We start from the raw sequence: 15,230 nt of genomic DNA, 5'->3' as shown, positions 1-15,230 counted from the left end.
AGGAATGTTAAATTTCTTACATATTTGATCAAATGAAAGCAAAATGTCCTTTTGATATAAATGCCCAATAGTGACAATACTCTCCCACATCTTAAAGCCCTTATACAGGTGACAGAGAGGACAGTTGTCCCTCTTGACCTTTAAGAGGCTTTAACAGTGGCATTTATAATGAAATTTTAAATATTATATCATCCCATTCCAGATAAAAATACCAAAGCCACTATTTATTTCCTTAATAACCTTTCTTGGAAAAAAGATTGGAAGCATCTGAGACACATAAACAAACGTAGGCAGAATATTCATCTTAAGTAATGAGATCCATGTCAATCATCCCTTGATTTTTAAAGATAAAACTGTCATTTATTTATGTATTTTCTCCTGTATTAGTAAACATCCTATGTCATTTACTTTGAGGTAAATAATAAAAGTTTTATTTTGATAGTTGTAACCGGAAGTCGTGTTGTTTTATTCTGCGTACCTTGACAGTGATCTGTCCTACAGGTTGGACACGTTGTGGTCGGATCAGATTTAGTTGCATGTACCTGGGAGCAGACGGGACTCACCTGGAGGAGAAGCGCGCCTCCATTCCGGGTCTCCAGACGTCGCTCTGGTTTCACTTTCTTGTGAGATATTAATGAAAAAAAAAAAAGAAGGGAGCTGAGACCGCACACTTTGGGAGCGGGTAAATAATTAACCTGACTGCTGCAGTGCACAGAAAAGCAGACATGAAGAGCTGAGCCAAGCAGTAGCGGAGTGCGTCTACCTGCCTGCCGAGACAAAAAAACAAAAAACAGGCCTTCAGGTGTTTTTTCCTGTATTTTTGTTATTTCATGTCATTTGACCTGGATACACTGTGCAGTCATCATGCTTGGAGCGGAGAGCAGACTGGAAAGCCGGCTAAAGAAGCTGGAGTCCCTGATGAGGAACCCACAGTCGGCATTAAACTTGGAAACTCTGCTGGTGAGTTTTGCTTTTACCTCCAGGGTCTGGTCGCAACAGGTAGGTGTCATGACTTGACAATAAGTGACACACTTGGCTTCTCTTCTCTTTAGTTATTATGTCATGAGTCATGTCTGCTGTCTTAGAGAACGGCTGGAGTTGTCAAATAAGTAACCCAGTTGGGCAATCTGAAGGAAAAATAAAAATGCTCTTCTTGTTTTAGGGAATAATTGGACTTCAAAACTAATTGTTTATTATTCATTTGGCTTCAGGGAAACCACACCTAAACTCAACATGTTGCCACCTTTTTCCTGTGTTCCTAATGTTTACAGATATGATAAGATCTGATATGATTGTAAATGTAACAACAAAATTAATAAATGTGATTTTTAAGGTGCTTCATACTGACCCAAAGTGAAAGCCACCCCCTCCTTTAAAATCTAACTCATGGTTCACTCATTCATCTTTTCCTGCCACTCCATCACTGTTGAGTCTCTTGGTGGGGCCACTAATCAACATGTCCTCTCGCTGACCTGTCCTAAGAATGTACTCAGCCCAACTTTGATAAAACTACCAACACTGCCAACACTTTCTGCCCCAACCTTTCAAAACAGATACACCAGGCCACAGCCTGAAACTTCCTTTGTAGCTTTACCACTGCATTGGTGCTGGCATTTTTTCAGCAATACATATTAAAGTATGCCTTTTAGACATACCTGAGTAAGACTGGATGAACATGCTTTTCTACACGGTCTCTCCTTTGATCAACAGTAAAAGATCTGATAGGGTCATGTTTGGAAAAAATCCTCTCACTGTTGAAGTTATTCAGTTGCTTCATATGGGTTTGATATTAACCAGCTGACTGGTGCTCAGTCAGGTTAGTTTGGTGGCAATTGGAACAATTTCCAACAATTGGAACGAAGAAGAATCACGCTTAGAGAGATAGGAGATTTAATGTTACGCGTACAAGTTGTTGACACATAACAGCCCCTTCCATTTGCAGTATATCCTACTGGGGGAACCATGTCTATTCTGAGCACTGATGAGTCACAAGTGAAGTCCAGTGTAAAGCCATGCTCTTAGCTTTTACAAGAGTAAACCCCACATATGCCATACAGTGACATAATCGGACATCAGAGTGTCTTGAATCCTTTTTATCCCACATGGGCCGTCCATCCGAACCTCACCGGTCATTATTCACGGTTTTATATGGTCAGCTGTGTCTGGTTCCAAGTATCTCTGTAGTGTACATAACAATAGTCACTGTGCTGCCTAATGCGGGCAGTTACCATGCAGGAAGCTGGAGTTACTTCCTGGAATTGAGATGGCGCTAACCTGCTGTGACCTCACGTCACTATTTCCTGTTTGTCCACAATGGATTTTTGTTGTGTGTGCACAAAAGATGTTTTTTTTTTTATCTGTAGAACAGATTTGGGTCCAAGTGTGTGTGAAGCTTTTTTAGAAGATAAGCTGTCGTTCTTTTTTTTTTTTTTTCTGTATTGGTTGTATTTCTTCTACGTTTTACGCGCAGGGGGCATCGTCGAAATAACTGTAACTGGTGTTATTCCACTAAGCATTGTAGTCACTTAACACTTGTCCATGTCCGTGTTTGCCAAGTGACCCATAAATTACCTGGATGGGCGATGATTTTCAGCCAGCCATTAATATTTGAATTATTTGGTATGATGTGTGGTGCTGTAATGAATTTCAGTTGTCAGTTGTTGCTCGTCAGACAAAATAAGCAATGATTGCTTATTGATTTAATGCTAATAACGCTTCTAAAGGATCTACAGAGACAAACGGACTTCACAGGAAAGATTGGCTATTTCTGTGTGGTTATTCTCAGTGACATAATAAACGCTGCCATGTCTGATTCAGCTGGAGTCCAGATAAGTAATCAGATAAACATGGCGGCAGAAACATTACCGCTTTTGTCCACAGGGGCCGCCAGAATCAACACGAAACAAAACAAAAGTTTCTATTTATAAAAAACAATCAAAAATAATTATTTGGGGGGCCTACTAGCGCCTGGCAGAGCATGCACCCCATATACCAAGTCCTTATTGTTGTGGCGCAGGTTCAATTCCAACCTCCAGACCTTTGCTGCTGTCATTCCCCTTCTTTTTCCCATCCGCCTTGAGCTGTTACCATCAAATAAAGTGAACAAAGCAAAAAAACAAGGACATGAACAATCAGTTTTAATGAGCTCAATTAGAAATGCCAGTAATGATCCTTAAGTATGTATGGGGAGAAAACACTGTACACAGTTTTTAACAAGAGTATAAGTCACTTTATAGTACAGTCAGCATTTATGTATAACAGATGTATTGAATGTGACGGTATGCTCACTGTTTAAAATCCCCAGATGGGATGGAGGTATTACGTGTTTTGTTTTCTGTCTGTCTCTATGATTGTTAGTATCTAAATATGCGGTGATTAATCGAGGTAGCTTACATGCAAATATGTGCCAGAGGCACTGTATGTGTAATCTCCTTTGCAGGTTAGTGAGGCTGCTGTGTAGGAGTAAATAACCTAGTTCCCTGGTAATCACCAAGGCCCAGATTGTGTCTTCCAACCTTTTCAATCTGTGAAGACAGGACCCACTTGACATTTTGATGCATTCTGAGGGCCGCTCCATTGTCGGTGAATGTGCTCAGGTGGTATCAGCTCACAGTAGTAGGTACAAGTAGGTGGGAGGTGTTGTCTTAAGCTGTGAGGACACACAACCAAGCCAGAACTACAGGATCATGTTCAGATTTGTCTAGATTCCAGAGTTTTGATCTAATTGTCTTTGGCTGTAAAACGATCTGAGGCTCAAACAGGAGGCCAGCGATTTAAAAATACACTGCACATTGTAAAGAGTGGTGCGAATCGCAGGATAACTCATAAACTTTAACAACAATTATGATAGTAACAATGATGGTATCATGATAAGGAAGGCCTCATTTTGCTGCACCATCTCTGGTCTGACTGGTTTTCACCTACAGTGGCGATTGACAGTCAACCCATGTGTCTTACTGGTGTTAGGCTGCAGATCAGTCTTGTACAAACAAACTCTGCAAGACTCCTAAACCTCCTTCAAGAAAAGCTTGTAAGAGGAGCTCCAGAAGTTGTCAGCTAACTCCACATTTGATTTTTTTTGTTACCTGAACTATACAATATGTTACATGCACAGAAACAACAGTTACAAAGTATTATATCTGTCATCAAGGTATATACTTCATAGATACTATAATTAGAATTCATGTAATTACAGAACTGTCCCCTTTTTATAAATCAAGGTGTGCTGGGGTTGCAGATGGGGGTCAGTTCTGATGGGCACTGATAACTCACCTGGTAGTGACTGTGCCCTATGTATCAAGACTGCAGACTGTCGTGAGTTTGATTCCAACCCACAGCCCTTTGCAGAGTCATACCCTCTCTTGTTCCCCGAGTCTGTCTTCAGCTGTCACTATTAAAAAATAAAGGCATAAATAGCCAAAATGAATGCACAGCTAATCTGACAAGTTTATTTTTTAAGTTATGTGTGGGGTCTAACAAATCTATTTAAATCTATTACTCATGTAGAAAAAGCCAACTTTTATTAGATATATATTTATTAGATGTTTGCTGTCTTTGTGTATTGCTGTATGTTTATATACCAGTATGCAAAAACAGGCTCAGGGTTAGAAAACAAAGGATGCCCTAAACTATCCGGCAACATTTTAGATATACATTACTGTGATAATAAATTATGGGACTTGGATTTATTAAGCAGCTCTGAGCAGTGACTCTAATCACAGACATCATTTCTAACTACGTACTGCAATTTTCTGTTCCAGGTGGTTTAATAAAAAATGGGTGGATTTATCCTTTCTAATTAAAACTGGTTTCAGGTACAAGATTTTGAGACAGGGTGCAGCAACTAATACCGCACCAGACGCGTACAGTACACACTCACACACCCACCAAATGCTTGATTTTAATCTGCCAAAATGAATGTACATTTCCGTATCATTCAAATTTTAACATAGCTCACTGACAGCTGAAAACCGAGTTTCCACTCTGTTGCATTTACCAAGCACGCGCGCACACACACACACACACACACACACACACACACACATACATACACACACACACACACACACACACACAGAGTGTAAAATGATCACAGGATCCTCAAGCGCTGCGCCTGAATCCAGACCCATAAGCTGTTTGTCCCACAATAGCTTCTGAGCCTTCAGGTCTATTTCCACCCGTCTGCGGTGGGGGGGAGATCTCTCTGCACCGCTGCTATTTAAAGGTGCAGAATTGTTCCACATGCCTCTGCCCACCCACTCACATGTCCCCGAACAAACAGTCCGATAGACACTAAGGATTCGACTCATCCCCGTACACGCACACACACACACACACTGGGTGACTCCACTTAACCCTTGTTTTTAAGGGAATAGAGGGTCAAACTACACCGCCCTCCACCCACCTGCCCAACTGCTCTGCCAGCCTCATGCGTTTGGATCAGAGAGACATTTTGGTTTCCATGTGAAACACAACACCGTCGATTTAAGCACTGATGACACTACTGAGGCCCCGGCCTTTAGCCCTCTGTGCTCAGCCATAGGGAGGGGTTTGTGTTTGTTCGACTGGAGCGGGTGACAGTCAGGGGACATCATGTGGCTGGTTACCGTTGTTATGTCTTTACATCCAACCTCCATTGTCCATTGTCCATTGTTTTGTGACACTGCACATTAACAGCGTATTCCGGTCCGTTTACCCTAGTCCGTAATGTTGCGATTAGTAGCACAGGCTCACAAAAATGTAATTATTTCCTTCCTTCCTTCCGTGCTTCCTCCATTCATTCAGCTTTGTTATCTTTTATCAGCCGGCAGAAGATCAGGGTTGTCCAACTAACGAGGACTTGTCCTGACAGAGAGAATCATAACAAAATATTCCTTCCCAAGTAAAATTAAACTTGAAACCGGCTTTGAAGCGTGACTATACTTTCATGTTTCGAAATTTGTTTAATTTCAGCCAAACCGAAGCAATAATAATTCCAATGTAGGATGATATGTATTTTTCCAGTGTAGTGGTTAGTTTGTCATTGAACGAGGCTATTATTACACCATGTAAACCTAGAAGTTGGATATTTTCGGACTGAGAATCCATACTTTGTTTTCATTTATTTGTCTGTATTCAAAGGTTTTTTTGTCTTTTCTGTCTTTCAGGACTCCATGAACGCATTGGCTCATGATTTGAACTATCCTGCCCTGCGGAAAAACAAAAACATAGAGGCCTTTCTGAACCGATGTAAGAGCTACAGTGTGTTTGGTGAAGGTCAAGATTCTCCTGCTTAGCTTGAAAAATATCTCTGAATTTATTAAATACAAACCAGAGCAATCTGATCATAAGGACCTGAGTATGTTGCAATGCAACAAACTATTTATGTTGTTGAACTTTTCTGTCCACATGATGAAGAACAGCAGCTTCTCAGTCTATGCAAGAAGATCATAACCCTTCTTGTCCAGGCCAGATACTAGAGAGAGTACACAGTCTGCAGTGGTTGTTGTTTTTTGCAAAAAGGTCACAAAGAAGATAAGAAATGTATGAATAAACATGTCAGCGCTATTATTATCAGTCATGTTTGGGTATTTAAATCAACTGCTATGTGGCCCTGACAAATTTCCCAGCCAAAATATAATTTTAGTTCGATAGGTGTCACTTTTATACAGATTTTCTGTTTATAATTTTGCATTTTATCTTTTTATAGACTCCCAAATATTTCAAATCAGCATAAGGTTAGAGAAAATACATAAAGTAGCATCTCGTCTAAAAGCATTGCACTGGTGTAACTTTTAGTAAACTCTCACTGACCCTCTCTATTTGACCTGTGTGTTGCCGTGGTAACATGCGTGTCTTGTCCCGCAGATGAAAAGGCGGTGAGCGACCTGCGGGAGCTTCAGGTGAAGCTCGAAGACTTTGAAAAAGTGAAGTTGATCGGGAGAGGAGCCTACGGAGAAGTGCAACTGGTGAGATTATCCTGCCTGTGAAGAGAGTGGACAAATAAACATTAAATTATGCAGCAGCAGCAGCACTGCAGTTTAATATAAAGGGGAGTTGGAGCAGCAGGGGTTTCTCCAGGTGCTCCTGAGTTCAGTAATTTACACCAGAATACCAGGAAATGTGAACCACTAGAGGGAGCAACAATCTGTGAATCTCCTAAAAGATATGTCTGTTTATATTACATGTAACATCTGCAACTTGTTTTTGGTGTTCCCAGTATAATTGGCATCTTTCTTCTCATCGTGACCAACTTAAATGACTTTGTGTTTTAAAAAAAGTAGTTAGGGCAGGCAGTAATTCCTTTCACACTCCCAGTTTCTCCAGATGTTTGTCTCGTGCTTGAGGAAGCTTGAATCTGGTCTCTACTGAGTGTCTTGTGGTAGAAACAAGTCTGGACAGGCTCAGTGTGTGGGAGAGGAGTGTGAAGTCTGGTGTGGAGGAGGATGGTGGTGGTGGGGGGAGCTCTTGCTGTGTTTGTGCTTGAAATCTTGTGTAAGCATGTCTTTCTATGGGTGTGTGCCTATAATTATGGGTTCCCCCTTCTGCCTCTCTCTCTCTCTGTTTCTCATGTTATCTTAGTCATTGTAACATTCTTACTATCTCGTTCTTATTGTCCTTGCACACTTATCAATGTTTACACGCCTAACGTCTGCTCTTTTTCCTTGCCCTCCTCTGCTGTAGGTCCGCCACAAGGCCTCTCAGAAGGTTTACGCCATGAAGCAGCTCAACAAATTTGAGATGATCAAGCGGTCGGACTCTGCCTTCTTCTGGGAGGAGAGGCACATCATGGCCTTCTCCAACAGCCCCTGGGTTGTGCAGGTGTGCACATGTACAGGTTTTATTGTATTTAAAACATGTGACATGCAACAGAGTGGAAGGATTGAACCCAGCCTCCTTCCACTAGAGAGACTGAATAGATTTTTTGTTGATGTTGAGGCCACACATCTGTACCAGATATTATTATAACCTTTTGAAAAGTCAGATCCCCCTATCTGTTTAAATTACATTATAAATTAAATTAAACAAAAAAATTAAAACTACTCAATTTGAAGGTGGAAAAAGTTTATAAATAGACCAAACTGACTAAATATTCTAAATAATCAGTTACCCTTATTTTTTCTTCATTACATCTGTGTGTAATAAAAGAGATAGACAGGAATATTGATACTTTTAAACTGTTGGATTGGATTGTACAAAAGTCATTACCAATGAGATGTTTGAAATCTGTCAGAAATATTATGGTAATGTGCGATATGTGTATACTTGATGTTAGGGCTGGACTATATGCATAAAGTCCTCTTTTACAAAATATGTAATTTTATCTCACAAAAGAAATATATTGTATGTGTTAATGTCATTCATCTTTATAGAATAATATAATACAATTAAAAACAGTTTATGGATAAAATAATAATATGGACATTAGTCAAACTCAAATATACTGATATTTTTTTAACAATTTAACATCAATATGAAAAAAATGTAAATTGGAGCTCACTATCTGTGCTTCATGGTAGGTTAGTGTTAACTTATTTGTCATTGCACACAGTAGTATCAGTATAACAAAATGCAGTTTAGTGTAAAATCAGACAAACAATAGCAAAGTTCGTAAAGACATAAAGAAAGTTCTAAACATTAAATAAACAATAAATCAACCATTACGCCTAATATACAGTGCAGATGTGTGCAGACATGATATGTAAATATTGTAGTTGATGATGTGTGCAGTATGATGACAGAAGCATAAATAGTTTATACAATAGGAGTCTTTGTTATGTCGAGTATAAACAACAAAGATGTGTGTGTGATGGCTTTAAGTAATTGAGGAAACACTTTCAAAATAATATGTGAGCAGGACGACCGAAGGATGCTCAAAGAAGTCATAAAATTCTCATAATTAATAAAAGCTGGAAGGACAACATTTAACAATTGATACGATAGGCAAGGAGAGGCACGTTTATTTATATATATATGAAATCTGTATCAAAATGAAGGTTTAACATCTCATGCTGGGCTTTTAATGACGTTAAGTTTGTTGTCTCCTAGCTGTGCTGTTCTTTTCAAGACGACCGCCACCTCTACATGGTGATGGAGTTCATGGGTGGAGGCGACCTGGTCACGCTCACCATGAACTACGACATACCCGAGAAGTGGGCTCGCTTCTACACGGCTGAAGTGGTGCTGGCGCTGAACGCCATCCACTCCATGGGCTTCATCCATCGTGACGTTAAACCTGACAACATGCTGCTGGACCAAAACGGACACCTCAAACTGGCAGATTTCGGCACATGTATGAAGATGGACTCGGTAGGTTTAGAGCCGTGTCGCTTTTAGATGTGTTGGACCTGAATTTTAGTCCTTTTTAATTCTGTAGAGGGTACACGTTCTTGAATCAGTTGCATATAGAGTGGAGTGGCTGTTTTTCCAGTGCCCTAGTGCACCTCCAAGTGTTCAGATTGTGAAGTGAAGCTCAATGCAGCACTGTTGCATCAGGTTGTTTTGAAAGGCCCGAGAAGTTATTGTGCTAAACAACCAGTCTAGAGCACAGCAGAGGTACCGCCTCTGGTGTGGGGCAGGAAATGTTTTTCCACCTTTTTGTTTTCACCACAGCAATTTCTAAATAGCTGGTTCACAAGCGGCTCCACACATTGGAGCTCTCTGAAAATCTACTAGTAGACAGAATGCGTCATAGAAACATGGTCAGAACAGTGTAGCAAAACACTGAACTCTGCTCTGAACTGACTATCTATGCCTGAATGAGTGCAATAATCTGTTTCTTCTACCAGTTGTATCTGGAATATCTAAAAGAAAAAGAATAAAAGCAAATTGATTTCTCCTCGTCAACCTTTTTCTGTCTCTTCTATTCTTGTCGTCTCTCTGTAGTAAATCTTGTCTTACTCTGTGTGCAGACAGGCATGGTGCACTGTGACACAGCTGTAGGCACACCAGACTACATCTCCCCTGAGGTGCTCCAGTCTCAGGGTGGTGATGGTTACTATGGCCGGGAGTGCGACTGGTGGTCTGTGGGGGTCTTTATCTACGAGCTGCTGGTTGGTAAGTGCCCCACCGTACATACAGCGATGTTTTCTATTCACTGACATGTCAACAGGATATTTTATATATGGAGTGAAGCTGTAAAAATCAATCATTTTACAAGACTTGTTTTTTCCTGCAGGTGAAACTCCCTTCTATGCCGAGTCCCTGGTTGGAACGTATGGAAAGATCATGAACCACAAGAACTCGCTCGTCTTTCCAGATGATGTGGAGATGTCAAAGGATGCCAAAGACCTCATCTGTGCCTTTCTTACTGATAGGTTCGCACATGGAAATCATAAAAACTAACACCTGAGCTTTGTGCCTTAACAAAAATGCTGAATATTTCACAATTTCATGCTGCCTGTCACGTGCATACTCACACTTTGATTTTCCTTTTCTACTCTGGATCATAGAACAGAACAGTAGATGTGTGAATATAACACATTGAATCACATGACATCTGCTATTTACCTCTAAGTCTACATTGTACTGTACAGTAGACTCCCATTTGAGAAAAGTACCAGCTTAAATAAACAGTGTGAGAATCGTGTCAAAGATTAGATAAGACAAAGTTGCCCAAAAAATCATCTAAATTTAAATGTTGCAGAACTATTCCTCAGTCACGGTGCTTTATTCACCAAATGTTTGTCCTCCCTGATGAAGGCAAGATTGCCAGAAATGTTAGGTGATGCAGCATAGTGTTGTAGGGGCAAATTTATATGTGTGCGTTTCTTTAATTCAAGAAGTCATCGAAAGATAAGGCTGATCTTTATGATCTATATTTTTACAGTCTTTTCTTTCGTGTCAACAAATCCAAATGAAAAGACCAAAACCAATGGTCTTATTGGAAGAATTAAATCTTTTTAAATAGGTGACGATTATACAGATTACAGAATAAATGATTTCCTAAAGCAGCTGGGTGCTGTAGTTTTTTGCAAACGGAGAGCAAAAAAGTAATTTTTTGGGACTATTTTCTGCAGATTGATACTCATTTGATGTGCCAGTGCAGCATGTGGGATTGACTCAAATTAAACTACAGTGCCCAGTGTTCATTGTTTTAAAAAGGAATATGTCAACCAGTCCAACAGTGTGGCTCACTGATGTATTTTTAATGAACTTTCGGACAACGACGGCACAGAGGAATAACTTCTTTGGCTGCACAGTCAGTCTTGTTCGTCTCTGTTGGTTTTTCATGGGATTTTCTGACAAAAAGGAAATTAAAGAATAGCAGCAGACTTAACCTTCAACCTTCAAATACAAGTAGTGCTATTTTTACATGTATATATATATATATATATTTGCATTAAAAGTAAAAGTTACATGTATGTGTGGGTGTGGGTCATGTACTTGGTTAGTGGCCCATCCCCCGGAAGAAACCACTTCCTGTTTACATTGGTAGCTCCGCCCCTGAGAGGCTCAAACACAGGCCCTTTCTGCTTCAGTACAGAGCAGCCTTTCATTTTTCCTCTCTCCGTTTATTTACCTTCTCACTCACTCTATTCTCCCACCACAGACAGAATCTCTCATATGTGCGGCTGCCCAGCCACACACCCACCCACACACACACATATCTTGAACACTGACCAATACATTCATTCGCACACACATGCTCCGTCACTGTCGCCCCATGTTGCTGAATCATTTCTGTAAGCATCGCCATCCTCTGCTTCTCATTTTTGGGCTTGTTTTCCCCCCTTTTACATGTGTTTCTCATCACTTTTCATTTGTAATTTTCTTCTTCTACCTCTTCTTGGTGCCACTTTCCATTTCTCCATCCTTTCCCTTTCTGCTGTAACTTTCTCCTTTGCACTCCTGCAGTTTTCCGGGCATTGAAACATGGTTCCTTGTAAGCCTGGCTTGGTTGCATGACAGATTTTTTTCTTCTTTTTAGTGGGGGTTTAAAAACTCTCCCTTCAGTCTTTCTTCCTCCCCGCCCCTGCCCTCTCTTCCTCTTGGCTGGATCTGGAATGTCCCACACGTGGCAAGCCCAAGCTGCCGCACCCCTACAGCCCTGTACCCAGCAGTGAAGGAGGGAGGAAAGGGGGATGAGAGAGAGAGAGAGAGAGGCTATGTGTGTGTAGAGTTTTAAAGTGAAGGAAGGGCAGTAGCAACAGCTCTAACATTTGTGTTTGAGAGTTGTTGATGTTGCCTCCTTCGGCCTGATCCTGCTATCTTCACGCCCTCTTTCCTCCTGGATCTGTATTATCTGGTTAGAGGAGGTTCACCAGTGGTCATGTGGCTCTCCATGCTGGTCAGTGTGGTCAGTGCCTAGTGGTCATTCCACTAGCCTGTGTGTTTGGGATGACGATGGTGGGTGGAAGGAGGGGGGGTGAGCAGGGGTGTGTTTTTGTGTTGAGGCTGAGGAGGATCTGCTCACAGTCTTGGTCCTGTTGCTGTGTGCAGGGAAGTTCGTCTGGGCCGCACCGGAGTGGATGAAATCAAATGCCACCCGTTCTTCAACAACAAGCAGTGGACCTTTGACAATATCAGAGAGAGTAAGTGTGTGCATGTGCACGCTTTTGAATCTTTTTATTAAATCCCCACCAGGCAGGTGCACGTTTCTCCTTTTCCATCTATAGTAATGTGACTTTTTCTACCTTGCCGTTCCGCCTTTTTTTTCTCTTTCTTTCTTACTTCTTATCATCACCAGCCCATTCCTCTGCAGATCTGTTTCTTTTCAGCCTTAGTTCATAGTTTATTTCCATCCCCTTAACCCAATAAGCCTTCTTATATATGACACACATGCTCTCCATATGCTCCCAGCTCATATCTTACGTTATACGATTGGATGCTGCGCAGAGTAGCGGAGCGGATGATGCACAAAACCTGCAGGATAACCAGCTGCATATGGATGCCTGTCAAAAAGAAGTGAGAAGGTTTTAAAGCAAGTTTCACTACATATTCTACACTAGATGTGATAATACAGTGTTTTGTTGGCACTAGTAAGTAGCTGAGGAGTTTATATTCTAATACCTCTCCACCAGCAGGAGCATGTGTAGCTTTATAGTTTGACAGTAGAGAGAAAAAAGGAAACATCAGTTTATTAAATCAGTAGTTGTATACAGCCATATTAACAGTTATTTGGGGATTAAAATGAATGAATGGTTTATAGACTATTTGAGTAAAAAGAAAAACAGAAGATAAACTGATCACATTACAAATCACCTGTAGTGAAAAGTTTTTTTTAATGTAATTTATAGCTGCACAGTTATGAGTGATGACTTATAGAGTTGCATCAGATGAAGCATCTCTAGGAAGGGTTGAATGGGATATATTAGGAATATGAACAGGACCTCTACGTCTGTCTAGAATTACATGCAGGCTCTTTCTGCTTTCCCCTCCGTCTCTCTCTGCTTCACCTGGCTCTCATTAAGACAACAGACAAAACTTCTGACTGAACTTCAGACTGCCTGGCAGCCTGGAAACACAAAACCACTACTGTGCCAATGCTGTGCTGCTCGGCTCTCTTCATGTTTGCACATGCATGTCCTGTCGCACACATAAACACACACACGCACATTCAAAACATGACCCTGCCCCGATTGTGGCATCCCACAGCGCTGCATGTACCAACCCGGCCCTCTGTGTCCGTTTGATTTTACTCCCTGCTGTGTGCAGCCATGACTCAGGAGCTTTCCACCTATGATTGTCTTTCATGTTCATCAAACTTATTAAACATTAGGGGGTGGTTGAGGGGAAAGTAAGCCAGCACCATGGATAGATAGATGGATGGATGGGACAAGAGGCAGCACCCCCTGTAGCAGCGGGCGGGGCAGGCCGTGCGGCCTGTGCGGACTGGCCTAATGAGAGGGGGCGCCCCAGTTCGGAGGGTTGCTCCCGCTCTCTCACTCTCACTGCGGCCACGGCTGCCTGTCATTAGTCTCCCGCTATCAGAGAGCATTCTGGGAAGTCGTGCCACAAGGGCCTCCATAGAGCGGCCCGTGTCTCTTTCTGTCTCACCACATTTTGGCTTTTTTTTCCCCCTCATTTGTTTCATTCCTGCGCTTGATCTCTCCCTGTATTTTCTCCACCATCTTTGAGTCACATTTGTCACGCTGAGGGTTGTGTCTTGACCTAACAGTAATGAGCTCTTTGCTCGGAGCCAGAATTGCACTGGTCTGAGGAACTCGATCCATAATGGCTGCTTTTTTTTTTCTCAATTAGGAACTATTTATAGGTTAAAGGGACTGGCTTAGTTTTTTATCTGATTGGCCCTTTGACACATTTTTGTCTGCCTGTTGTGCAGACTTTTGAAGCACGGCTGCTCCGGTCGAGGAGAGAGCAGACGTTTAGGCTTCACTTGTGAAAGGCACTGTGTGCGCGGCACAAAGCGAGCACTGTACGGGAAAAGGAGTGGTGTCAGCCTCACGCCAACCTGCAGAGAGCTTACTCTTACTGCGAGCGGCCAACCAAAGTTGGCATAGAGTTTACTCCTGGAAGAATTTTGAGAGTTTCTTTAAAAAAGAAACTTTAAATTGAAATACCTGTAACACCAGGTTTTAATCTTCTGAGCACCTCAGTTTATGTAAAACATCACCGCTCTCCTTTCTCAACCCCTCGTGGTTTGCACCTCCTCCTCTCCCTCTTTTGCTCCATGACTCTCTCTCTGTTTCTGTCCTCCAGCTGTGGCTCCAGTTGTGCCAGAGCTAAACGGTGACATAGACACCAGTAACTTCGACGACATAGAGGATGATAAAGGAGATGTTGAGACCTTTCCTCCACCCAGAGCCTTTGTGGGCAACCAGCTACCATTTGTTGGCTTCACGTACTTCAAGGAGGACCAGTGAGTGTTTAATTTTACTGTATCTGTGCTGTTGTGCATATAAATGTAGATCTGTGCTTGCTCACCTTATGTATTTCCGTTCGTGATAGATACTTTATGCAGATTTTCACTTGAACAAAATGTAGCTCTCTTGTGTGGAATCTTTTACAAGGGCCTCTAGACTCAGGAAACAGGTTCAAGGACAGAGCTGTGCCTAAAACGCAAGAGGTAGAAGACAGCTTCACACCCATGCCTTTTTTAATACAGTCTTACACCAGTCAGACACTGTATGCCTGTTCGAGCGCCACACTGCTGCCTTGTTCTGACAGCCGCCTTTAAATACCCTCTTTGCTTATGCTCGAGTCTAGTTTTTGAAGCCCCTGGTCTCGATTCAGTAGGAGAAGTCATAAAAACAACACCTGTGTGTTGGATTTGTGATCCTACAGAGCCT

At 41.7% G+C, this 15,230-nt stretch overlaps 1 protein-coding gene across 4 annotated transcripts in view; it reads left to right on the top strand.

The window, feature by feature from the left end:
• The first annotated feature begins 485 nt into the window (after positions 1–485).
• Positions 486–15,230, top strand: part of LOC104926776 (rho-associated protein kinase 2) — a 29,036-nt gene continuing 14,291 nt past the window's right edge. For all 4 annotated transcript variants that reach the window (XM_027284217.1, XM_027284216.1, XM_027284214.1 and 1 more), the window contains exons 1-9: positions 486–960; positions 6,147–6,228; positions 6,847–6,947; positions 7,663–7,800; positions 9,028–9,288; positions 9,891–10,035; positions 10,157–10,295; positions 12,421–12,512; positions 14,641–14,800. In XM_027284217.1, the coding sequence (XP_027140018.1) occupies positions 865–960; positions 6,147–6,228; positions 6,847–6,947; positions 7,663–7,800; positions 9,028–9,288; positions 9,891–10,035; positions 10,157–10,295; positions 12,421–12,512; positions 14,641–14,800 (1,214 nt within the window). In that variant the 5' untranslated portion in view covers positions 486–864. The remainder of the gene's footprint in view (positions 961–6,146; positions 6,229–6,846; positions 6,948–7,662; positions 7,801–9,027; positions 9,289–9,890; positions 10,036–10,156; positions 10,296–12,420; positions 12,513–14,640; positions 14,801–15,230) is intronic.

Source organism: Larimichthys crocea, chromosome XI (assembly GCF_000972845.2).
Source record: "Larimichthys crocea isolate SSNF chromosome XI, L_crocea_2.0, whole genome shotgun sequence".
NCBI classification, from domain to species: Eukaryota; Metazoa; Chordata; class Actinopteri; family Sciaenidae; genus Larimichthys; species Larimichthys crocea.
The sequence above is the reverse complement of the archived record's forward strand: the minus strand, read 5'-3'. Positions and strand labels throughout refer to the sequence as shown.